The sequence below is a fragment of the Nycticebus coucang genome, chromosome X, assembly GCF_027406575.1.
Source record: "Nycticebus coucang isolate mNycCou1 chromosome X, mNycCou1.pri, whole genome shotgun sequence".
In the NCBI taxonomy this organism is placed as follows: domain Eukaryota; kingdom Metazoa; phylum Chordata; class Mammalia; order Primates; family Lorisidae; genus Nycticebus; species Nycticebus coucang.
The window spans coordinates 132,499,452-132,526,965 of record NC_069804.1 but is presented as its reverse complement, the minus strand read 5'-3'; the positions used below and the strand labels follow the sequence as shown (position 1 = coordinate 132,526,965).

Below are 27,514 nucleotides of genomic sequence, written 5' to 3'. Positions count from 1 at the left end.
GCTAGTGTGGAAAGAATGGGGCATGTGGAAGGAACATGGAGTAGGAAAGCTGGTTGTAACCTACTGTACTCTGTTCTTCAGGTGGTGGAGGTCGTCCTGGGCCACCAGGGCCTCCAGGTGAAAAAGGAAAACCAGGTCAAGATGGTATTCCTGGACCAGCTGGACAGAAGGGTGAACCAGGTACTGTATTTTTATCATTTTTCCAGATTTTCTAATTTCCTCCTTGTCTACTGTAACTTGCCTTTATTTTACTCACAGTGAAATTATGTTTTATTTTACTCACAGTGAAATTATGTTTTTTCTTTCTAAGCTTCCATACTTTCTTTCCCTTCCTAATTACTTTCTTACTCTTCATCCTAAGAATATTAGTTCATGTTTCTTGATAAAGCTGTCTCACTCTTATGCAAAACTTTGTATTTTTTCACATCAAGAAGTGGTTACCCAGCTTTTTCAAATTTCATTGTATTTTACTATGCAATATATATTCATTTATATATTTTCACATAAGAATATCAAGATATATTTAACACTCATCACAAATAGAATATATATTCATATATTTTTCTCATGTTAGAATTGGGCCAGGCACAGTGGTTCACACATGTAATCCTAGCACTTTGGCAGGCTGAGGTAGGAGGATCACTTGAGCTCAGGAGTTAGAGACCAGCCTGACCAAGAGCAAGACACCATCTCATATAAAAATTAATTGGTTGTGGTAGTTTACTGTACCCGTAGGATTTGAGGATTCAGTGAGCTATGATGGTGTCACTGCATTCTACCTAGGCCAATGGAGTTGTAGTTCTGTGTTGGAAATAAATCTTGTTCATGTTTTATGTACAGTGTTGCACTTAATAAAAATATCAATGTTGTGAAAATAACTTGTTTTTGTTTTATTATTATTATCCACTTGATTTTTTTTTTTTGTTTTGTACTCTGACAGGTCAACCAGGTTTTGGAATCCCAGGGCCCCCTGGACTCCCAGGACTTTCTGGTAAACCTTAATAGACATGCTAAATCAATTCATAAAAGAAGAATATTCTCTAGTCTATTTATTTGTTTATCTCTTCCATTTATTGTTACAAAATGCACATACAAACCCAGCATACTCATAGGTTGATTTATAGTTTAAAGCATTTATTATTCGGCAACTTAATATGAGGAGTTTTGCTATATGAAAATTCATCCTTGGCTCGGGACCTATAGCTCAGCGACTAGGGTGCCAGCCACATACACCAGAGGTGGCAGGTTTGAACCCAGCCTAGGCCTGCCAAACAACAATGACAACTACAACAGAATAGCCAGGCGCTGTGGCGGGTGCCTATAGTCCCATTTACTTGGGAGGTTGAGGCAAGAGAATCACATAAGCCCAAGAGTTTGAGGTTCCTGTGAGCTGTGACGCCACAGCACTCTACCAAGGGTGACAAAGTGAGACTTTGTCTCAAAAGAAAAAATTAAATTAAAGTTAGTGTTTGTTAATTTAATAAATGAATAAATAAAGATGCATCCTGAGGGAATGTACACAATTCCTTTCTTAACTTGATAAACAGATACTGCAGAAATGAATAAAGAAAGAAGACAAAATTATAGAAAGAGTAGATTTTACTAAATTTTAAAAATGTGGTTAGCCAGGAAAAAACTCCAGTATTTCTCCTCCTGGAAGCAATCAATACATGTAGCAAAGTAATATAAGTAAACTCTGTAGAAATACATATCAATAATAATAAAATGTTTCTTGAAAATTGCATTTTAATATGGTTTACATATTTGGGTAGATGTGTATGCACCCACATCTACCTTACCTCTCTTGTGCTTATTCTTAAGTATGAAAAAGTTAATAGAGAGACTGCCTATGCATACATACATGTATGTTTATGTTCTGAAATGCCCACTGGCTATTATATGGAAGCTTTTCTTGAACCACACACATGTCCTAGAAATTCTGATATTCTTCCCATCATCCCAATATGGAAATTACTGCTTTAATATGCCACTGTTACATTGCACTTGAAAGTGTTAGTGGTATAGAAAAAATATTGAGAACAGTTTATCTAGACTATAAATCTTGGATAAAATAGTTTGCAGGGACACATAGCAACCATTGACGGTCCATGTCTTCCATTAGCCTAAAAATTAGACTCAAAACATTTGTTTTAGGAATTTCCCCTGGCCATTGTGACCCATTTTTGAAGATACTTTATACATTTTTATTTTTTTTTATTGTTCTCACAGTTACTGGTCATGTGATCTTTGCTCTGTATATTAATACAAAGGATACCTTTTAGGATTAAAGCTTTTATTGTTCTTACACTTTTGTGCATACTCAATAAACACTTCTGATAACAGATACATATATATTTATTAGGAAGATGGTTTACAGTTTTTTGCATGGGTTTGAGATTTTGTGAAAGATAGGAATAACTGTTGTGAATATCATTAGCTGCTGTAATAAATGTAAATAGCTTTAGCCTTATGGGCAAACCTATAACTTAGTATCAGTTACTATGTTCTTTCATGTCATTTTGCTTTCCCAGGCCAAAAGGGTGATGTAGGATTACCCGGAATTCCCGGAAACCCTGGCCTTCCAGGTCCAAAGGGTGATCCAGGCTTTCATGGTTTCCCTGGTATGCAGGGTCCTCCAGGCCCTCCTGGTTCTCCGGGTCCAGCTCTGGAAGGACCAAAAGGCAACCCTGGGCCCCAAGGTCCTCCTGGGAGACCAGGTATGTCCATGCGTGGTAGGGGAATGGTCTGCTTATTAGCCCATTAATTTCATGTTGCTGACAGGTTATTCAGTCTTTAAGACTTTAGAATTTATAATGTAAGGACTCTTTACAAGCAAATAACTTGGTTTACGCCGAACTCCATCCATTTCCATGGCATCTAATAATTCTTTTTGGTAATACATTTCATCATTTACTTAACAAAGCAACTTGGAGGAAAAAAAGAAATAGTGGTTTTATTAAGTCTTCTTATTAAAAGTAAAGCTAAACTGATAACCTGGCAGCAAAATGCCATCTGCATTTTTAAATGTGAGCTTCTCAGCATGTTATCACAGAAATCATTCTAGTGATCACCCAATAGATGCTTGTGGCCCATACCCAAAGTATTGCTATGGTTCTGTCATATGATCAGCAAATGTCACTAGGCACAATAAAAAATTTTATTTTCCGTAGGAATTAGGCAATCAAATTTATCTTCAGCATCACAGCATGATCAAATTGACTAGTGATCTCTTCATATCAACCACGTATCTATACCTCATTTGTCTTATGTTCACTGCTCTCGTAGTGTCAATTTTGCATCCAACCTTCACTTTTTCATTTTGTGTCTGTGCTATGTCATTTCATTTTACTAATTTTGGAAATGCTCATTTTCATTCTGGATTAATGTTGCTGAGCCGAGTCACTGGTGATAAGTTATTAACAGCTTTCTGAGACTTGATATTCAATTTTAATATTTCTGGTAATTGAAAACTTGGCCTTCACTGGTTTAAGGAAAAATAAGAGAAATATAAGGTTAAACTAACAAAGCGTTAGTCCTTTTATCCTTTGAAAGTTTCTAGCATATTTTCAAAAGCATTTTAAAATGAAAAATTTTATTTAAATATACTAAAATCTAAAGTGATTAGGGTTAATTTTACTAAGACATGCTCTAAAAGTATGAATTAAATAGGATCACAAACTGTGTTCAGAGGATCATTTGCAAAACCAGATTTTGTGTGATTTTACTTGGCTGTCTGTGGAGGGTATATTTAAGGTTTTGCCTTTGCTTACTATTGAAGAAATCCAGTGAAAAGCTTCTCAGCCACATTAACTTTCTTGCATGTAAAGTAAGGATTGAAGCAAGAATCTTGCTTGGTTTTTGCATGTACAATTCAAATAAACCAAACTATTATCCTTTTTATATTCTAATCAGCACTGTGGTTATTCATTCCTAATAGTAATGGAGCTCGCTGCTGTACATCACTTTGGTATATATCACCATAAGGCTATTGTTCACAAAGGTGCCTTAAAATCACCATTTATAAAGAAATAATAACAAGAATAGTCAGAAGAACACAGACCTGATGTTTGTGACTTCTCAATTTTTTCATAAACTGCAAATTAAAATGGAGTTCTCAACCCAGTACTCTTAGAATTGATCCTAATATGAGCTCATAGCAATAATTATTATAAAAATTATTTTTGGTCTTTCAAATATGTCACATATGCTGTTTTCAATTCAGTGTTGATGCTAAGTGATGATAATTTGGTTTATATAGAGATGCATGAATATGAACTTTCAGAGTATTCTTTTATTCAATTATATTTTAACTTGAAAGTATTTAGTGTAATGCGTTAGTTTCTTGATATTTCTAACAGTTTTGATATTTTTTTCTTTTTGTTAATGATGACATTGGGCCTTGGTGAACTTTGATCCCTATCCAGGTCCTACAGGTTAGCTCCTTAACTCTAAAGTAGTAACTGCATGAATATTTTCTTATATATTTATATGCATATATTTATATGTGTGTATATATATACATATATGTGTGTAGGTATGCATAAGTATATATATATACACCTGTACCTAACGTTTTCAAATATCTGAATATATTTTAAGAGTATGTATGCCAATTCAATTCTTACATGTGTGCTTATCTAAGTTATCAAGAACTTATAGAACCCAGTGTTTATGTCTGTTAGAATGATCCCAGATTACCTAATTAGGAAAACTAATTTAATATTTCAAAATTCATATATTTATTTTCAGTTAAAGATGTATAGTATCCAAAACAGCATTGTATAATATTGTACTTTTTCTTTGGAGCATATTTCTTATATCTGTTAATGCAAATTAAATTAAACTATCCCTCAAAACAACTTTTTTTTAAACAATATACATTATCTTGGTGGCACCTGTGGCTCAACGGAGTAGGGTGTGGGCCCCATATGCCGGAGGTGGTGAGTCCAAACCCAGCCCTGGCCAAAACTGCAAAAAAAAAATATATATATATATATATATTTATATACATTATCAGATCCTACAAATATGTAATTCATTTTTTCTAATTTTTTTTTATTTTTAATTATTAAAGGTACACAATAGTTGTATTTCTTTATAGGGTACATGTGATGTCTTAATATCAGAATACAGTGTGAATTAATCAAATCAGGGTAGTTGGGGTATCCATCACCTCCAGGCATTTAACATTTCTTTGTGTTAGTAACATTCCAGTTCCACTCTTTTAGTTATTTTAAAGTATCCCCTAACTTAACTGCTGACTATAATCACTTTGTTGCTACCAAATATTATTCATTCTATCTAACTGTATTTTTGTACTTATTAGCCACCCCCTCTTCATTCCCTCCTCTCCACTACCTTTCCCAGCCTCTGTAACTGTCATTCTAACTTTCTGTCTCCATCAGATAAATTATTTTTAACATTTACCTCCCACATATGAGTGAGAACATTAGAGATTTATCTTACTTTGTTTGGCTTCTTTCATTTAGCATAATATTCTCTGGTTCCCTAATGTTGTTGCAAATGGCAGGATTTCATTCTTTTTGTGATTGTATAATATTCCATTGTGTATATATACCACAATATCTTTATCAATTCATCTGTTGGTGGACACTTAGGTTGATTCCATATCTTGGCAATTGTGAATAGTGCTATAATAAACATGGGAATGCAGAATTTTTTTTTTATAAACTGAATTCCCATCCTTTGGATATATATACTCAACAGTGGAATTACTGGATCACATGGCAGTTCTGATTTTAGTTTTTTGAGGAACCTCTCTACTGTTTGTCATAGTGGTTGCACTAATTTACATTCCAACCAACAATGTACAAGGGTTCCCCTTTCTCCACATTCTCACCAACATTTGCTATTGCCTATCATTTTGATGAAATCCATTTTAACTGGAGTGAAATGACATTTCATTGTAGTTTTGATTTGTAGTCCTCTGATGATTAATGATGTTTTTCATATACCTGTTGGCCATTTGTATGTCTTCTTTTGAGAAATGTCTGTTCAGATCCTTCGCCCATTTTTTACTTGGATTATTTTATTTTTTTCTATCATGTTGTTGGAGCACCTCATATATTATAGTTACTAATCCTTTCTCAGGTAGTGGGTTGTCACTTCACTTTGTTCATTGCTTCCTTTGCTGTGGAGTAGCTTTTTTAGTTTGATGTGACCCCAGGTAAATGTTTAATTCTTGACTCGCCATACCTCTTGCAGTTTTTCATACCATCCCATCTCCACATTTTGGGTTGTCATCAAATTCTAAATTCTACTGCTGTGAAAAAGGATCAGTCGGCACAGAGTAAAAACGAATCAATGCAACCAGCACAGATTAATCTTATTTTTATCATATACATGTAAACAATACATACCAAAGAACAATTACCAAAATCAACCCAATGGAAAATTGCTGATACATAGTTAAAGATGTTCACCTAATCAGGAGCAAAAAGAGACATAAATATTTGGATGGATTTATTATCTTTGTTCAAAATAAATAGTCCCCTTTCCACTTTCTAAGGAGGAATTTATAGAAAAGGGAGAAGTATATACCTCATGAGGTCTGGCTCTAAGAATAGCAAGACATTATTTTCTTCTTATACATTTAAAATTTGGCTCTGCTCCTGTAGCACAGTGCTTATGGCGCCGGCCACATGCACGGAGGCTGACAGGTTCGAACCCGGCCCAGGCCAGCTAAACAACAATGACAACTGCAACAAAAAATAGCCAGGCATTGTGGCAGGCACCTGTAGTCCCAACTACTTGGGAGGCTAAAGGAAGAGAATCACTTAAGCCCAGGAGTTTGAGGTTACTGTAATCTGTGATGCCACAGCACTCTACCAAGGGCAACAAAGTTAGACTCTGTCTCAAAAAAAAAAAAAAAAAGCATAATTTTCAAAAAAACCATCCATCTTTTTTTTTTTTTTTTTTTGAGACAGAGTCTCAAGCTCTTGCCCTGGGTAGAGTGCTGTGATGTCATAACTCACAGCAACCTCAAACTCTTGGGCTTAAGCAATTCCTTTGCCTCAGCCTCCCACGTAGCTGGGACAACAGATGCCTGCCACAACACCAGCTATTTTGTTGTTGTTGCAGTTGTCATTGTTGTTTTTTAGCTGGCCCGAGCCAGGTTTGAACCTACCAGCCTTGGTGTATGTGGTTGGTGCCCTACCCACTGAGCTACGGGTGCTGCCAAGAAACCATCTCTTAATTGATTCCCTAGTTTTCTACTCCCCCACAAACCCATTATTTCATGGAGCCCTAGGATGTCAAATCTAGAAAAGGCTTAAGTTTTCAAAGACAAATTATATTCTGGACAACTGTTAAAGATGGCAAGACAGATTTTATTCAGAACAATTACAACAGAATAGAGACTATTGCAGTAGGAAAGAGCTACTGACCTCAACTCCTGAGCTTTGTCTCCAACAAAGACATGTAAATGAGGATTTATAGCCAGGGAGCAGAATTAGAAGGTTAGTGAGGAAAAATTAGTAAGAGGAGACATCAAGGGTAAGGGAATTCTTTTTTTTTTTTTTTTTTTTTTGGCCGGGGCTGGATTTGAACCCGCCACCTCCAGCATATGGGACTGGAGCCCTACTCCTTGAGCCACAGGCGCCACCCAAGGGTAAGGGAATTCTTATGAAACTGGCCTACTAGGACTTTTGCTAAAGATGGGCCAAGATCATAGACATCAAGGGTGGGGGATGAGGAACTTGATCAGATGTCAAGGGTAGGAGGACTCTTCCCTAACTGATTTTTAGCATGATTCTTGCTGTTCCTGGGCTTGGCAGATCAAAAACAGGGCCCAAGGGGCGGCGCAAGGATGAGACCTAGTTTAGTTGAGAAGTGGGCTCAGAGGAGGCTGTCTAAAGTTTGGTCATGGAAAGAGTCTTTGTCACATAAGAGGAAACTGAGGCCCAGCGAGGTTAAGAAGCTTGCTCAAGGTAATACTGTTAATTACTGGCACAGCTGGAACTCTGACTTAAGGCTCCCCAGTGCTCGTTATTGTTTATTCTACTAGTGGATCATCTTTTCACAAATGCTACTGCATGGCTCGATGCTTATGATCTGGCCTTTTTATTCAAGTTATAAGATGATAAATGATAAAGCAAAATGATCTCTGCCATTTTAGGAGACTCTTATCCATAGCAGATTGGGCTCTGCATCCTCTTTCTTGTTTTTTCTGTTACATCCAAAGCTCCATCAACTCCTCGTAACTGCTTCATATGTTCTTCCAAAATGGATGTCATCAAAAAGAGTAAGACAGTGTGTGCTATTTAACTATTACCAAGATAAAGAGAGGACTAGGGGATACTTTGAAGTAATTTTGAGTCCTACTTTGTCTGACCTGCACAGATTTCTGCTGCTTGATCACGGCTAGACTATACTGTAAGCTGGAAGAGTTCTTTCTTCTGAGTCACTATAATATATTCATAGAAGAAAAAGAAAAGTAGCCACATTACTTTAAAACCAATTTAACAACTTATTTACCAAATGTGCTCTAAATTACATAGTCGTTGGAACCTGGTCTCTGTAATGTTGTCTTCTTTGCAGCAGTTGAATATTACATCCATAAGCAGGAACTAAATTTAAAATATAATCATTCAGTTCACCAGCGTACCTTTAGTAATTACCACTTACGTACAAGACTTTAGATTTTTATTTTGTTTTTCAGTTAAACTTTTTTAGGTGGTTGAAAAATAATGGATTGAGAGACTCATACAAAATTGACTTGGCATATAACTCATTAAAATGTTACCTTTTAGAAATTAAAGTCTTAGAAGTTTTGCTATGATAGGATCCAAAATCTTCCTTGCTACTGACTCAGCCTGAAATCTCATATCGCAATGAAAATATTTTCTAAGAGTTCTTATTATTGGTCCTTCTATATCAAACACACACTTAAAATGTCTTTACTCAAACTCTGAATTATCTTAGGTTGGAATTCTAATTATTTAACTCATTGCATGGCCAGACTCCTCCAAATATTGTACTGAGTTGGTTTGCTATATGTGGTTTAGAAATCATTTAAACAAACAGAAGCCATTTTTAGCTTTTTAAATTTCAAAATTATCAAATGCTTCAAAAGTTTTATATATTACATAGTAATGATAATGTTTTTATTTATATGGCATCCCACTATTTACATCATACAATGCACCTTTATTGTAAACTCCTTGAAGGCAGAGTTTGGGTCTTTCTCATCTTTGTGTTTCCTGTAGCACCTTGCACATGGCAGAAATTAGGTCAATATTTTTAAAACTGAATTTGATCTCTAAAACAATCCTCTCAGGGAGGTTAGGGCGTAACCCTATTCCCATTATATGGCTAAGAAAACAATCTCAGAAAGATTGAATTGCCCAAAGTCATATAGTTGGTGCCTATGTCTTCAATTTATTCTTTCTGCTAACATCCAATGTTTACAAATCATAGCAAGACTTGTAAGAAAAGAATATTGTGTTTTTAGTCAATTAACATTAACCAAGAGGTGTTCTATTTGTAGGCTTTTATCTTTATATTTAATGATCCTTCTTTTAATAGTGAATAGTCTGATTTAATATGTGCACTGAATAACAAGAAAGTAAATGTTATATTTTCTGTGATTTCGGGTGGGATATTGCATGATAAAATATTTTAAAGCACCCCTTCACTGATAGTCTTCATATATCTGGAAAATATGAACTTTTATTTTCAGGGTTAATGGCATACAAATATATATTGGCTTTTTCTCTTTAGTAACATATTGTAAGTAATAATGGTACAAGATAAAAGAGAAAGGCCTCCTTATGAATTATGAAAAAAATCATAATGTGGCATTAGTGGTTTCATGGAATGGTTTTCAAATATAAACAAAAGTACAATTGGTAATGGTCATTATATATTCATGTTTTGATTTTTCTGTGCTGTCACCTATGATCTTTGTATTTTTTGCCAAGGAGACCTTTAAAGGTAACTGAATCTCCTTGGAGCAATCTGAACATACCCAGAAATTTGCACCTGGTGTCTTTACCAGAAGATGGCAGAGGACAAGATAAACATTTATCCAAAATTACCCTTTGCGAAAGGCGCTGAAGGCTGTCAGTGAAATGGTACTATTTTGCCAACTTTAATGTTTTGAGAAGCTAACTTTTGGAAGGCCACAGAAGCAGTATTAACATGTCTTCAACAGACTTTTCCATTTTTTTTTTTTTTATTAATGAAGACCAGCAGCTTATTCCTTAGAATGAGCTCTATTTGGAAAGGTTTGGCTCTTCATACACCTCTATGATTCTGTTTGCATACTGATTATACTGATTATGCTGTAGGTATAAGAAATCGGCAAAGATTATTGTTTAACTTGTGCTATAATGTGAACCACTTCTAACTCATAATCTTATTTTGTACTGTGTGATGTCTGATACTGCTAACATCGATCTTTGGGCTTTGGTGAACTCTGATCTTCCCAGGTTTTCAAGGTTAGACTCTTCACTAGTCAATTCTTTTTTTTCTTAATGCTTTGTATGTGTGATAAGAGAAATGCACTTTTTGCTAAAATTCAGAAGTTATTGAAGAGTGCTGTTATCCTCAAGTACTACCTGCTGGGGTTTTAACATTTTGGTGAAGGTAATGTGACTTGATCATAATTAAGTTTAAAATGACATTAGGTCTTTGTGGTTTCAATTGTTTATAATAAGTCAACAATACCTAAAGACATGTTCAATTATAAATGGAAATACACTTATTTCTACCTTCAAGACTTTCTTAAGATATTTAGATAGCCCTATGGCCCATTTGTAATCTCTGCATATTGATTTTATTTTCTTGAAATTTTGTTACCTCAGATTGTCCCATGTATTCATGGCTATTTTCAGTAATGGAAGAGATAAACTATTAAAAATAAAACTTATATGTACTTTACGGCATTAATAATTCATTGACTTAAATTTGACAAACTCTAAATAGCAGATCTGAATTAAGATGTAAATTTCCCATTATTTCCTTTTCATTATAAAAAGAGCAGTGCCCTAGTTTCTTCTTTTTTTTTTCTTCAAATATCATGTTCTGATAACCTTTCAAACTGGGGTAGAGGGTCATAAAAGGTACCTTCTTTTACCCCATCTTAATCTTACCTTGTCATTGTTAATCAAGTTGATTTACAGATATTTTTGTTCTTAATAAGCTAATTTGCTACCTGATTTCTAGTCCAAGTTATACAATATGGACAAAACTAACAAATTTGCTTAGACAATCCTATCTAGACGATTTGAACACTACAATTTTTTTAATGTACAAAATTACATTCTTTTTCTATTATTGGGAAGAGAATTTCTTTGCTGTCTGGTTACCAGGCTAGAGTAACTATATGATCTTTAAGTTGTTTAAAAATAAACCAATTATTGGACTATTGTGAGCCTCCTTCCTCTTTTTCGTGTGCCTGATAAAGTGATGTTATATTCTAAAATCACATAGAAATTTCTGAAAGATTAAAAAACAGGCTCATATTTTAAGATATGTTCATTCCTTCAATGTTACTAATAGTGAAGATAGCAATAGTAGTAGTAATAATAATATTTTAATAAAACCCTTCCATGGTTTTTAATATGTGCCAGGCACTGTGCTAAGTGATTTATATGTGCTATCTCATTTAATCTTTGTAGTAACCTGATAAAATATTATTCGTATTTCCATTTTGTAAAAGAAGAAATTAAAGCCAAGGAGAGTAGTAGTCTTTGTAAAGTCAAATAACTAATCATTAATGGAGCTGAAATTCTAACCCAGCATTCTAGCTCCAGAGTCTTTATGCCATTCTGCTTTGTTAGTATTTAGGCATTGATTCTGAGTCTTCAGAGTACTGAGAAGAAAACTATCATCAATTTTATTTAGGTCAAAAAGATAACACTTTGCATATATATAATATAAGCATGAAGTCATTATTTTAAATTCATATGCCTATGATACTTCCTTAAAAATAATTCCTATATTATCTTCATTATTTGTTCTAATCAATAAAAAATTGAGATTACCAGAGAGAGAGGTATTATTACTAACTATTGGCTCTTCACTATTTAGAGCTTTATAATTATTTTCTTTTTCTTTTTGTAGAGACAGAGTCTCACTTTATCGCCCTTGGTAGAGTGCCATGGCGTCACACAGCTCACAGCAACCTCCAACTCCTGGGCTTAGGTGATTCTCTTGCCTCAGCCTCCCGAGCAGCTGGGACTACAGGCACCCGCCGCAACGCCCGGCTATTTTTTTGTTGCAGTTTGGCCGGGGCTGGGTTTGAACCCGCCACCCTCGGCATATGGGGCCGGCGCCGTACCTGCTGAGCCACAGGCGCCATCCTATAATTATTTTCTTAAGGCAGGATTACTTAGTCTCAACCTCAGCTGCTAAACAGTCTATAAGCAAGTAACACCTATTTCCTATCTAATGATAAAAGGCTTGGCCAATGATAAGATCTCCCTGGTTCCTTAATGGACTTGATGTCTTTATACAGAAATGTTAAAAACACAGCATAAGAAAAATCTGATTTTAAATTATTTTATTTATTCACAAGATGCATACGGAATTATTTATTTTTCTTAAAAATATTTAAAATGGGGCTGGGCGCAGTGGCTCATGCCTGTAATCCCAGCACTTGGGAGGCTGAGGCAGGTGGATTGCCTGAACTCACAGGTTCATGACCAGCCTGAGCCAGAGCAAAACCCCCGTCTCTAAAAAATAACTGGGCATTGTGGCGGGCGCCTGTAGTCCTAGCTATTTGGGAGACTGAGGCAAGGGAATCACTTGAGCCCAAGAGTTTGAGGTTACTGTGAGCTGTGATGCCACAGTACTTTACCAAGGGTGACAAAGTGAGACTCTGTCTCAAAAAATTTTTTTTTAATGTAAAGATTATGAAAACACTTTAGAAATAAATTTTAAAAGTACTGTATTATATTGATAAATTTCTGATATTTTGAAATATTCCCAAGTATGAAGAATATCACTAAACTGAAGTTAAACAGTTTGCTTAAATAATTATCTTAATTGCATAGTAATAAAAGCTGAATAAATGTAACTACTTAAATAAAGCAATTTGATTGTAATCACAATGAGACAAATGGCTTAAATCACTGGGTGGATTACCCTACACCAGGGATTTTTTTTTTTTCATAAAGCAAGTTAAGTGGTGAGACTGGAGAAAGAACAAAGAAATATGCAACTAGTTGTGATCAATTAGTTGTAAATACCAGTGCACTTAGACCAGCCAGCAGTGATTTTAATAGTGTGATCCTGAAACTAGCAGCTTCAGCTTCTTCTCTTGGGCACTGGTTAGAATGCAAATTATCATGCCCTTCCTCAGCCTTACTGAGTCTAAAACTCTGGGGGTGAGCCCAGGAAGCTGTTTTAACAAGCCCTCCACTAAAGCATGGTTCAATTTGAGAAAGTACCCTACAGTTTCTGTTCCATTTCACTTTTAAGGACTGCAGAAACAAATGTTATCATGTCCTGAATCTTTTCTTTAGATATGAGTTTATTGAGTTTAATATAGAATAAAATATAAACTAAAAGTACCTGTAAACCAATATTAATAACAAAAAGAACCCAGTCCAATTTACATTAATGAGGAAATAAGACCAGAATAGAAAATCAAGCACCAAATGTACTCAGTACTAAATTGGAACTAGTTGATCAACATGTATGTTCACATATGGAAGTAAAGCTCAATGGAAATCAAGTAGGTGGGAGGGAATAGGAGGGGATGGTTAAATTCATACCTAATGGGTAAAATGCACACTTTTGGGGTGAAAGGTACACTTATAACTTTGACTTGCAATGTACAAAAGCAAAATATGTAACCAAAATGTGCATACCGCTGTAATATGCTGAATTTTTTTTTTAAAAAAGGGAATCAGCATAGGTCTAATAGGTCCATATATTTAAACACAGTATGGATTTTATTCTGCAAACTAATAGGAAGATGATTGATATTTTAAAAGCCTAACTTTTATGCTGTTCTTATGCTATACCGAAATGTGGTATTTGTGCATTATCAAGGTCTACCAGGTCCAGAAGGTCCTCGGGGTCTCCCTGGAAATGGAGGTATTAAAGGAGAGAGGGGAAACCCAGGCCAACCTGGGCAACCTGGCTTGCCTGGTTTGAAAGGAGATCAAGGACCACCAGGACTTCCGGTAGGAAATGGGAGTGGATATTTGATGAGAGAGGTGTGTGGGTGTTTGCATTCAAAATGAGAATTCTTGCCAGACTGGGTGGCTCACACCTGTAATCCCAGCACTCTGGGAGGCCAAGGCGGGCAGATCACCTGAGTTCACGAGTTGGAGACCAGCCTGAGCTAGAGCGAGACCCTGTCTCTAAAAATAGCTGGACGTTGAGGGGCTCCTATGGCTCAAAGGAGTAGGGCGCTAGCCCCATATACTGGAGGTGGCGGGTTCAAACTCAGCCTGGCCAAAAAAAAAAAAAAATAGCTGGACGTTGTGGCAGGCACCTGTAGTCCCAGCTACTCAGGTGGCTGAGGCAAGAGAATTACTTGAGCTCAAGAGTCTGAGATTGCTATGAGCTATGATGCCATGGCACTACCAAGGGTGACAAAGTGAGACTCTGTCTAAAAAAGAAAAAAGAGAGAGAATTCTAAGCTGCATCATTTTAATTAGCATTCATTGGACAAGGTTCTATGCATGGTTCACTTAAAAGTTAAAAAGAAAATAGAATCCAAGTTTTTTATAGTCTCCCAACTATAGGGACTTTACTGTATTATATGTGACAGCCAACAGGGTTTGGGCTGTCTTTTACTATATAACTGAAGGTTGCTTTATAGCAGAAAAAAAATCTTAAGTACTGGCCCTTACTGCTTTTCAATATCTATACTTTTTTTCTCCATGACATCATTATTCTTCTAGTTACCTAGACTTAATTTATTTCTCTCTTTATTCATTCTCTACTCACTGCCTACCCCATTTTCTCCCACGTACCTCCAGTTCACATGTCACCATGCCTGCATTCAAGACTATTGCCTTATACATTTTCCCCCTTTGTTTTCTTTCTGTATGTGTGTGTATAACATATATACTTATATAAATGCATATATATTTCCTGAAATATTTGAAAATAGGTTGTATCTATTGTGCCCCATTACCACTAAATAATTCAGTGTATATTTCCTAAGATTAAAAAATTATATAACTACAGAATAGTTACCAACTTTAGGAAACTGAGCATAGATATAATAGTTTAATTTTCACCTTTCAAATTCCAGTTGGATCAGTTGACCTAGTAATATCGTCCTTAGTGTTTCTTTCTCCAATATAGGATCCAAACCAAATCATGTATTGCATTTATTTGCCATATCTGTTTAGTCTCCTTTAGTCTGGAACAGTTATTAAGCCATTTTTTTTCTTTCATGACTTGGACATTTGAAAGAAATCTACGCCCCCCCCCATCATTTTTAAAATAAAATATTCCTTCTTTTATTTGATGTTTCTTTTTCATTTTTGTCTTGAGACAGACTCTCAAGCTGTCACCCTGGGTAGAGTGCTGTGACATCATAGCTCACAGCAATCTCCAAATCTTGGGCTCAAGTGATCCTCTTGCCTCAGTTTTTTTATTTTTAGTAGAAATGAGGGTCTCGCCTTTGCTCAGTCTGGTCTCCAACTCATGAGCTCAAGCAATCCACCTGCCTTGGCCTCCCAGAGTGCTAGGATTGCAAGTGTGAGCCACCGTGCCTGGCCTGATGTTTCTTTATAATTAGATTCAAGTTATGCATCCCCCGAATGCATGAAATACTACATAAGTGATGTAGTTGTCAGGCCCATGATGTCTATCTGCCCCTAATTTGTGATTTTAATTTTGATCACCCAATCAAGTCGTTGTTCATTTTCTCCACTGTATGGTTGCTATTTTCCCCCTTGCAATTAACAAGCATAACTGCAGGAAGGCACATTAAGATCATGCAAATAGACTGCTCCTCATTGAATTTTCCCTTAGATTTAACATCCATTAATGTTTTTTGCTACAACCAATCTCTACTGGAATAGTGGTAAAATGATGATTTTCCAACTATAGCACTACCTCTACATATACCAGCTGATCCTACTTACTGTAAGCAACTATCTTCTCTCCTGTTTATTTATGTATTTATTATCATGTAGACCCATGATTTCTCTTTCTTTCCAAGAATTCATAATTTTTCAACTTTTGTTACTTATTTTGATCCTCTCATTGTCCCAGGTTTAGAAGCCCTTTTAAGCTAGATCCTATGTCTTTCTTACATGTACCCCTCATTTTCTTTTCTTTCTTTTTTTTTTTTTTTTGTAGAGACAGAGTCTCACTTTATGGCCCAGGGTAGAGTGCCATGGCATCACACAGCTCACAGCAACCTCCAACTCCTGGGCTTAAGCGATTCTCTTGCCTCAGCCTCCGTAGCTGGGACTACAGGCGCCTGCCACAACGCCCGGCTATTTTTTGGTTGCAGTTCGGCCGGGGCCGGGTTTGAACCCGCCACCCTCGGTATATGGGGCCGGCGCCTTACCGACTGAGCCACAGGCGCCGCCCACCCCTCATTTTCTTAATGCTTTCTTATATTTTGGCATAATAAGATATTCCAGGCTTTCCCCTTTTTCATTCCTACTAATATAAGCTTCATTGTCCCACATGCCGACTAAAGAAATAGTTTCCTACATGAATTTCCGATTCTATATAATTCCTTTAGATCCATTTTAGAGCTATTTTTAACTCTTCTTTCCCCATTTCTCCTGGCACTCTAACCTAATTAATTAAGTAGTCCTACTATGTTTTTGCTAAGTCTTTCAGGCTTAATCATTTCTGCATATGTGATTCTAATTCAAGCATGTTAGGTCTAGACTTTAAAAGGAGTATTTTCATTAATAATAAAAGAATAGCCTATAGTCCTAGCTACTCAGGAGGCTGCTTGAGCCCAGAAGTTTAAGGTCAGCCTGGGCAACTTAACAAGACCCATCTCTATTAAAAATAATGATAAAATGACAGTTACCATTTATTGAGTATATACCATATGCCAATCAGTTTTTTAAGCACTTAATGTAAACTGTCCTCACCACCGTCACATGAAATATATATCATTTATTCCATGTTAGAGATGAGAATACTATACATTAAAGAGGTATATAATCAACTCCATTCATACCAGCTAATAAGAGGCAAAATTGGGATTTGAATTCTAGAAATTTTGACTCCAGAGATAGTGCTATAAACCACTATACCGGGAGTGGAGAACATGGGGCCTTAGGCAAGTTCCCCGCCCCTACACTATGCAATATTTATGCCTTTACTCCCCTCCCTCCTCTAATTTTTTTCTAACATTAATGATTTTATTTATTCAGGGTAATCCTGGCCGGCCAGGTCTTAATGGAATGAAAGGAGATCCTGGTCTCCCTGGTGTTCCAGGATTCCCAGGTATTTGAAGAGATGTTTTGAGGTTTCCCTTTATAGTAAACTCCATGGGGACAAAATACCCATTTTCTGATTTGAGCAGGTAAAGGCTATAGCCCTGTTGCTTTGCCATACAATTATGTTTCTTCTTTGAAGGCATGAAAGGACCCAGTGGAGTATCTGGTTCACCTGGCCCTGAGGGGGAGCCAGGACTTACTGGTCCACCAGGTAAGACTTATTCCTGAAACTAGTTACACCCGATACTCAGATGCATTAAAGAATTTTGAAAGTTTGCATCCTATCTTTCAGCAAAGCTGCTGGTGTCTAAGTCTTTGGCAACTGATGGGAAATAAGCAAGACTCGCCTTTTTTTACTAACATATAAAACTCTATTTTACTAATATAATACTGATAGTAGACCTTTTAAATTTAAGGTTGATGCAGAATCAACAAGAATGTTTCTTTGAATTTTTTATTGGCTTTTTTTTTTTTTTTTTTTTTTGGTTTTTGGCCGGGGCTGGGTTTGAACCCGCCACCTCCGGCATATGGGACCGGCGCCCTACCCCTTGAGCCACAGGCAGCGCCCTTTTTATTGGCTTTTATACTAATTTTCCCATATTCATTTGAAGAGGTCACAAGAACAAGTCATGTATGTAAATTTTTATATTAAAATAGGAGTTTTGCTAGAGGCTTATAGAAGTTTCTTGTAAGTAGTGAAACAGAGCATCTGGTAAATTCTCCTACTAGTTTGATGGGTCCCCCGACAAGCACGAAAAACAAGAACTCCAAATGCTGTTGGAGTCAGAATGGACTTGTGAGGGAATAGGATTATCTTCCCTTGACACCAAACACTTGACACAGTGTTTGCATAATTGTAATGGATTAAACTTTCTAGTAATTGAATAATGTTCAAAGCTTGAAAATTGTGATTATATGCCTAATTTTTCCATTGACCCTATGAAAATTATTTATTTTTCAGTCTTCTGCCTGAGGTGATGGTAGTTTTCCTAAACAGATTTTTGTGGAATGTATGGCAACAGCCTAATATATATAACATGTTTCTTTCACACCAATTCTTATTCTGACCTTAGATCACATTGGCATCTATTTCTTCTGCCTATTCTCTCCCTCTTCAAATTTGTGTGTTTTACCTCTTAGGTCCTCCTGGATTACCTGGTCCTTCAGGTCAGAGTATTATAATCAAAGGAGATGCTGGTCCTCCAGGGATCCCTGGCCAGCCTGGGTTAAAAGGTCCACCAGGACTTCCAGGACCTCAAGGCTTACCAGGTACATTTGCAGATCATCTTTCTAAGGTTTATGTATTGAAAACATTCCCCACTTCTTTTCTGGCATGTCAGAATTTGTCTCTGACAATAGGAGTCTCAGCAATTAGTGGAATACCAATCCACAACAGGTCCCATTTCCTTTTTTCTTGAAATGGTTAGCTTCTCATGGCTGAATTTTTCTTATAGCTCCTCTGGCTATTCTAATTTGACCAACTAAGTTAATGTTAAAAACCCTATAATAAAATTAAAATGCATTTAAGAGCTGGTGCATTCTCTATGTCACCCAGCAGAAAGATCAAGGCTGATTTGGTAGGCCCTCAGTTTCCAATGGTGAGAGGCCCCTCAACCTTTATATCAACTGCTATCTAGCATATTCACTCTATGCTTATAGCCAACTTTGGTTATAAAAGACAGCTAGTAACCAACTTCAGTCTTTCTCCCTTATTAAGTTATTGAGTGGCAATCTTACAAAAAATAAAGCGTACCTAGCAGTAACTTACAATAGATAACAAAAGTTAGGGTCTGCGCTCCTCTCTAATTCTGAAGGCAAAGAGAGCACAACTGCTTTTTTTTTACAGTTTTTGGCTGGGGCTAGGTTTGAACCTGCCACCTCTGGCATATGGGGCTGGTGCCCTACCCCTTTGAGCCACAGGCATCGCCCAACACAACTGCTATTTTAAGAGAATCTCCTCAGAAGCAAATGAAATGTTTAAAGCTGAAGCTTTGCTTTCTTCATTTGTCCTGGGTTTGAGATATCTTCTCATTTGCATGGATTTAAACCAGATTATGAATTCAGTGTTTCAAGAATCTTATGTCTTCTAGATCTGTCTGGATGTGAAATTATTCTACCCACATTTAAAAACCCAATTTCTTTTCCTATAGGTCCAACTGGCTCTCCAGGAGATCCTGGACGCAATGGACTCCCTGGTTTTGATGGTGCAGGAGGGCGCAAAGGAGACCCAGGTCTGCCAGGCCAACCAGGTGAGACATATAAACCAATGCTGTTGATGGTGGATTTCAGGTCTCCACTTGTAGTTATGAGATTGTCCTCTTGAGGAAGCATAGCTAGCTGGCGAATCTGAAGCTGGGGAAGAATAGGAAGACACATGTAAAGAGATTTGCCACTGCAGGAGAAGCATACAAAGGTTGCTTTTGTTTATGTGTTTAGAGCACTGGAAAACCCAGTTTTCTCTCAATGTGGGGATTTCCAGGTATTCACTGTATTAACCTATTCAACTAATGTTCAATATGTTGATTTTAATCACTTGACCAACCACCTTAAAAATATTGTGAATCCCACCACATTTGAAAATATCACAAGAGGGTGTAATTTCCCCCATAAAATGTGGTAAATATAAATGAAAAGTTTAAATGATTTTATAGACCTGTGAGGGTTATGGTAACATCTCATGCTGAGATAGTAAATTGATATACAGATTTTTGAGGTTACTCATTAATATGTGTCCTAATAATAATGAGTCTGGTATCTACTAGGCATTGAATCTGTACTCAGTCTACTTCTAAAAGAAATTTGAGTTAACATACAATAAAAATACCATAATGTATTAAGATTCCTAAAATAGGAATGCAAGATCATATAGTCAATAGATTTTAAATATATGTTAGCAACTCTACATAATATAAATCTAAATAAAATAAGCATAAAGAGTTTGTGTTTCAAATGTCAGCAGCAATGAGGCAGAGTGACGATACATAAGGCCTTCATAGAGCCAACACGCTGCCATTGCTTTAATGCCATATTTCTAGGAAAAAAAAACCAAGTTAGTATCATCTTCAGCACTGGTGTTGCTATGAAGTTTCCCAAAAATGAAAATCTATACACACACTGGTGAAAGGCCTGTATATAAAAAGAATTGTTAAATGAGCTCAAATAAAAGCTAAATGGAGAGGAGGAATCAGTAGTAGATGGAAAAAAAAAAAAAAAAACATTTTGAAAAGGCTTTTTCAGAATGTCTTGCCTATTCTCTACACAAAAAGGTATACCTAGGAATTATTCCCCAGACAGATTCAAAGGAAAATGTTTTTCAGCACTGAAGCTGGCAAACTGATGGCAACCACACCCTTCCTTTCTCACTGATGAACAAAACATCATGCTGAAATTTGGTAATGGGGCTCAAACTCATTTAGTACAGCAAGAGACTAGATAACATACAGACTTCCTAAATAAGGATTGGTCTTCTTATTTCAGGTTCCATTCACCCAGTATTTTAGTGCTTGCTATCTTCAACCAATGGCAGAGGGGGAAAAAAACATACTTAAATCTATTTGAGGACAGAAACCATATCTTATTTGTCTCCAAGCCCATAATATGTGACAATGCATTTATAGACACTCTAAATATTGAAGAAATTAACTAATACAGTAGAACCTCTGTAAGTTGACCACCAAAGGGACTGTAACAAACTGATCAACATACAGAGAGGGTCAACAAAAGGAACGAGGCTTACTGTACTGATACAATATGTGGTGCATGTCCAGTCTATGACAATTAGGTCAACTTAAGGAGATAGTCAATGTTGGAAGGTGGTCACCTATGAAGGTTCTACTGTATGATGAGGTAATAATGTTGTCAATAACCGTAATAGTGGATCTAGAGCTTACTTAATCTTGTGTATTGATAATTTCATGGAAACAGGTACCCGTGGTTTGGATGGTCCTCCTGGTCCAGATGGATTACAAGGTCCCCCTGGTCCCCCTGGAACATCCTCTGTTGCCCATGGATTTCTTATCACACGCCACAGCCAGACAACAGAGGCACCACAATGCCCGCAGGGAACAGTCCAGGTCTATGAAGGCTTTTCTCTCCTGTATGTACAAGGAAATAAAAGAGCCCATGGTCAAGACTTGGGTGAGATAATCAGCATCTAATTTCTTCCTATGCATTTTGTTTTTGATTTGACACTCCTGTTGGATTCTACAGTAGCCTGGGCCAGTGTGCCTCTCTATTCTTTGGGGACTTCCAAATTGAAGACCATGTCAAGAGCAACTGAATATATTCACTACGATCTTTAAATAAATAGTATTTAACCTTAAGCTAAAAGCATTAATTAGCTATTGTGAGATACAGTTCTTGTCCTGAAACAGGCATTTTCAGAAAGGCCACATTTACTTTTTTAGTTAGCTTAATTATTAAGATAATAGATTCCCTGGGCTCTCTACTGTATAGCAGCTACTTGAGTGGGCAGTGTTTATAATTCATGGGAGATAGTTTCCTTTTCTCTGAGACTGGTTTTCATTAAGTTGAAAGATAAGTTCTGAAGAGAAGCTTGGTTCCTAGGTCAAAGAAAGTAAGGTCATTGCTTAATTATACCAGTTTATAGTTCCTAAAATAAGTGTCTTACCTTTATAAAGTATTATCAGAGTAGTTTAAAGCTATACACAGCACCATATTTCTGTATAGAAATTCAGTTCTCCCTTCATTTAAAGTGTTGCCAGGTATCTTGTTAATACTGGGGTGGGCAGCTTGGTTGATGGGAGGAGGCTGGATGGGATGACTCTGAAGGACTTTTCTATCTCCCAAATTTCTTCCTGGAATTTTGACTTAAGAGGTTGAGGTCCCATTGTTTGACTGAGGGCTGCCTATTTTAGGACTCACTATCTTGTTTGCCTGCATAAAGACATTTATGAAGATAATATGGTCTCTAAATTTCTGAGATCTCTATGAGAGACCTCCTGAGGTCTCATTGCCTGGGCCATACATTCTGTGAAAACAGATCTGCAGCATCCTAGGGAATATGGCAACACTTGCCAGTTCTGAACCACAGGAGTAGACATGTTCTTTTACTTACAAGCCAGTGGTCATCAGACATTTTTATGAAGCCAAATAAAGTAGGGGTTTGCTCAATATCTTTCCCTCTTGTACTCTTCTTTTCTTCCTCTTCTTTTTCTCCTTCTCATCTTTCTTCTACTTTCATTTTATTTTCTTCTTTGTGTGTATTACATCTCCTTTTTCTGACTGTACAATTGCCAAATCATCATTAAATTAATGATTACGTTATCATTTGGTAATTTTAATTAGATACCTAATTAATTTAATATATTTAGATAATTTTATCTAGTATTTTTCCCATAAAATTCTTCTCCTTTTTGTGTTCATTCTCTCTTGACTTTCAGAGTCTAACTTATAATCAAACTTGTAAACTCCCAATCTTTAATCTTTCAGGTCAAGAAGAACCAATAAAGTTTTGAGCATTAGGAAATTTAAAAATGTAATACGAAGAGAAAATGGGATCTGCAATCCATTATATAATTTATAACTTTTTAGATTGCATGTATTTGTTCAAACAAGAAGAGTCAGTAACTCTGGTATATGTTAAGCCTTAGACACAGGAAGGCCATGATAGAGACCAAGATTTTAAATATGGTCATGGATTGCAGAGGCTCAGCTGGGGCTCATATAAGAATCACATTGAAATACCTTGATGACTAAGCAAAAAATAGAGACATGTTACAGAAACAATCACGTGATTGAATAAATACAGTCTGTGTTGGATTAGTGGAGATACTCTATGTAAGAAAGAGTAGAAGAGATGGATTGAATACTAAAGCTTTTCTTTCTTTTTTTTTTTTTTATTGTTGGGGATTCATTGAGGGTACAATAAGCCAGGTTACACTGATTGCAATTGTTAGGTAAAGTCCCTCTTGCAATCATGTCTTGCCCCCATAAAGTGTGACACACACCAAGGCCCCACCCCCCTCCCTCCTTCCCTCTTTCTGCTTCCCCCCCCAATAACCTTAATTGTCATTAATTGTCCTCATATCAAAATTGAGTACATAGGATTCATGCTTCTCCATTCTTGGTGATGCTTTACTAAGAATAATGTCTTCCACTTCCATCCAGGTTAATACAAAGGATGTAAAGTCTCCATTTTTTTAATGGCTGAATAGTATTCCATGGTATACATATACCACAGCTTGTTAATCCATTCCTGGGTTGGTGAGCATTTAGGCTGCTTCCACATTTTGGTGATTGTAAATTGAGCTGCAATAAACAGTCTAGTACAAGTGTCCTTATGATAAAAGGATTTTTTTCCTTCTGGGTAGATGCCCAGTAATGGGATTGCAGGATCAAATGGGAGATCTAGCTTGAGTGCTTTGAGGTTTCTCCACACTTCCTTCCAGAAAGGTTGTACTAGTTTGCAGTCCCACCAGCAGTGTAAAAGTGTTCCCTTCTCTCCACATCCACGCCCGCATCTGCAGTTTTGAGATTTTGTGATGTGGGCTATTCTCACTGGGGTTATGGGAGCAGAGGAGGTCAAACTCTCCCTCTTTGCTGACGACATGATCTTATACTTAGAGAACACCAAAGACTCAACCACAAGACTCCTAGAAGTCATCAAAAAATAATGTTTCAGGATATAAAATCAATGTCCACAAGTCAGTAGCCTTTGTATACACCAATAACAGTCAAGATGAGAAGCTAATTAAGGACACAACTCCCTTCACCATAGTTTCAAAGAAAATGAAATACCTAGTAATATACCTAATGAAGGAGGTGAAGGACCTCTATAAAGAAAACTATGAGGAGGCGGAGCAAGATGGCAGCCGAGTAACAGCTTCCTTGCATCTGGGCACCGTGAGTCTGGGGAGATAGGACTCCAGGCATCTCTGGCTGGTGGGAACTGCCTATCATCACTCCTATGAAAATACAGGGAGTCAGCGAGAGACTTCTGGACCCCAAGAGGAGGACTAAAACAGTGGAAAGCCGGCAAGTGGTCGCGTGTGTTCAATCCGTCTAAACCCGCCCACAACTGTAAGTTCAGTAGCAGCGAGACTGCAAACCAGAAAGGCCTTACCTGTGAACTGTTTTGATGTCCTTGGACTTGGCACTGAGTTGAACTGCCTTGGGGAAGGCCTGAGCGGGAGTGCGGAGAACTTTGGCCGTTGTCTAGGGCCCCAGTCTGAGCCACTGAGCCAGACGGAGCTGATAGTGTTTGGCGGTGGGTCACACGGATCCATTGTCAGTGATCTGCCCCGGCAAGCTCTGCCCTCAGGGTCGCAGAGCTAGAAACGGGTGGGAGCTGGTAACCCAGCAACCAAGTAGCCTAAGGGTGGGGTCTGAGCCGTCTTGCAGCCCTAACCCTCAGGGGCAGAGTGAGATCGGTTTTGGCACACTGAGTAAGTGCATAGCCACTTCAGCAGCGATTCCAGCGAGAAAGCTGGGAAAGCTTCTGCTCAGCAAGTTTACAAGTTCAAAGTGCCTTTTAAGTAGGCTGAAGAGAGATTTAGGGTGTCTACCTGCTGGAGTTTGAGAAATCAGCAGCCTCCAGTCGTACCAGAACTGTGACTAACATCTCATACCCCAGAAGACCACGTGTTGCCCAGACAATATTCAATAACATATACAAACTGCTTTGTTTTTGGTTGTGTATTTTTTTCTTCTTTTTTTTTTTTGGTTTGGTTGATTTTTTTGTTTGTTTATTTTGACGTTGCTGATGTTCTTTTGTTTTTTTAATTTCAATCTTTTCCACACAGATCCCTTTTTCTTTCTCAATTTTCCTAGTTTAACTATAATTTCCCATTGCTGCCTTTTTTAATAACTTCAACTTCATTTTTGCTAGTGTTTCTACCGATATAATTTGGTTTTTCACCCAATTTTATCCCCGTAAAGTTTTCTGTTTGCTTCTTTTGGTTTGATTTAAAGCATTTTTGTCTTTCCTCTCTACTTGGTGGAGGTGGGGTACTGTGTCTGATCAGGTTAGCAAAGAGCTGCTGACCTCAAGGGAACCACGCAACTGGGCACCCCCAGAAGGTGGGGTTTTTTAAGGTTGTGTCAAAGTACCCTACTGTACACCTATATTGCCCTGTCTCCCTCTTTCTGTGCCTCTCTTCTTTTTTTCTATATTCCTTATACCCACCCCCTCTCCTTTCTCTATCTTTCTTTTTTTCTTATCACTCGGTCCTCCTTTCTTTCATCCCCTTTTTTTGCTCTTCAACCTTCTCACCCTTCTGGTCCTATAACCCTTAGTCCACAGGCACAAGAACTTAAATAGCAAGAGGAAGTGAAAGGAAAATTAGGGCAAGGAAACAGATAAAAGAAATCACTCATGAGGAAGAATCAGCAGAAAACTCCAGGCAACATGAAGAACCAGTCTAGAACAACCCCACCAAGGGACCATGAGGTAGCTACTGCAGATGATTCCACCAGTATAGAAATGTTAGGAATGACAGAAAGGGAATTTAGAATACACATGTTGAAAACAATGAAAGAAATGATGGAAACAATGAAGGAAATTGCTAATAAAGTGGAAAATAACCAAAAGGAAATCCAAAAACAGAATCAAATAAGAGATGAACGATATGAAGAATATAAAAAGGATATAGCAGACCTGAAGGAACTGAAACAGTCAATTAGGGAACTTAAAGATACAATGGAAAGTATCAGCAACAGGTTAGACCATGCAGAAGAAAGAATTTCAGAGGTAGAAGACAAAGTTCTTGAGATAACTCAGACGGTAAAAGAGGCAGAAAAGAAGAGAGAGAAAGCAGAACGTTCACTGTCAGAATTATGGGACTTTATGAAGCGTTCCAACATACGAGTTATAGGAATTCCAGAAGGGGAAGAAGAATGCCCCAGAGGAATGGAAGCCATACTAGAGAATATTATAAAAGAAAATTTCCCAAACATCACCAAAGAGTCTGACACACTGCTTTCAGAGGGATATCGGACCCCGGGTCGCCTCAACTCTAACCGAGCTTCTCCAAGACACATTGTGATGAACCTGTCCAAAGTCAAGACAAAAGAAAAGATTCTGCAAGCTGCCAGGAGTAAGCGCCAGTTGACCTACAGGGGCAAATCCATCAGAGTGACCGCAGACTTCTCTAATGAAACTTTCCAAGCAAGAAGACAATGGTCATCTACCTTTAATCTACTTAAACAGAACAATTTTCAGCCCAGAATTCTGTACCCTGCTAAGCTAAGCTTCAGAATTGACGGAGAAATCAAATCATTTACGGATATACAAACATTGAGGAAATTCGCCACAACAAGACCAGCTCTACAGGAAATACTTCAACCTGTTCTGCACACTGACCACCACAATGGATCAGCAGCAAAGTAAGAACTCAGAAATCAAAGGACAAAACCTAACCTCCACACTGATGCAAAAGATAAAATTAAGCAATGGACTCTCACCAAATAAGACGAATAGAATACTACCACACTTATCAATTATCTCAATAAATGTTAATGGCTTGAATTCCCCACTGAAGAGACATAGATTGGCGGACTGGATTAAAAAACACAAGCCATCCATTTGCTGTCTGCAAGAAACACACCTGGCCTCAAAAGACAAATTAAAGCTCCGAGTCAAGGGTTGGAAGACAATTTTTCAGGCAAACGGAATTCAGAAGAAAAGAGGAGTTGCAATCTTATTTTCAGATACATGTGGATTTAAAGCAACTAAAGTCAAAAAAGACAAAGATGGTCACTTTATATTGGTCAAGGGAAAACTACAACAAGAAGACATTTCAATTCTAAATATTTATGCACCCAATTTAAATGCTCCCAGATTCTTGAAGCAGACCTTACTCAGTCTGAGCAATATGATATCTGATAATACCATCATAACAGGGGACTTTAACACACCTCTTACAGAGCTGGACAGATCCTCTAAACAGAAATTAAACAAAGATGTAAGAGATTTAAATGAGACCCTAGAACAACTATGCTTGATAGATGCATATAGAACACTCCACCCCAAAGATAAAGAATATACATTCTTCTCATCACCCCATGGAACATTCTCCAAAATTGATCATATCCTGGGACACAAAACAAATATCAACAGAATCAGAAGAATTGAAATTTTACCTTGTATC

At 37.1% G+C, this 27,514-nt stretch overlaps 1 protein-coding gene across 2 annotated transcripts in view; it reads left to right on the top strand.

Moving 5' to 3' along the window:
* Positions 1 to 27,514, top strand: part of COL4A5 (collagen type IV alpha 5 chain) — a 325,984-nt gene that overhangs the window by 286,171 nt on the left and 12,299 nt on the right. For both annotated transcript variants that reach the window (XM_053579991.1, XM_053579992.1), the window contains exons 39-47: positions 82 to 180; positions 941 to 991; positions 2,532 to 2,717; positions 14,023 to 14,156; positions 17,340 to 17,412; positions 17,545 to 17,616; positions 18,546 to 18,674; positions 19,556 to 19,654; positions 21,330 to 21,542. In XM_053579991.1, coding sequence (XP_053435966.1) covers positions 82 to 180; positions 941 to 991; positions 2,532 to 2,717; positions 14,023 to 14,156; positions 17,340 to 17,412; positions 17,545 to 17,616; positions 18,546 to 18,674; positions 19,556 to 19,654; positions 21,330 to 21,542 — 1,056 coding nt within the window. The remainder of the gene's footprint in view (positions 1 to 81; positions 181 to 940; positions 992 to 2,531; positions 2,718 to 14,022; positions 14,157 to 17,339; positions 17,413 to 17,544; positions 17,617 to 18,545; positions 18,675 to 19,555; positions 19,655 to 21,329; positions 21,543 to 27,514) is intronic.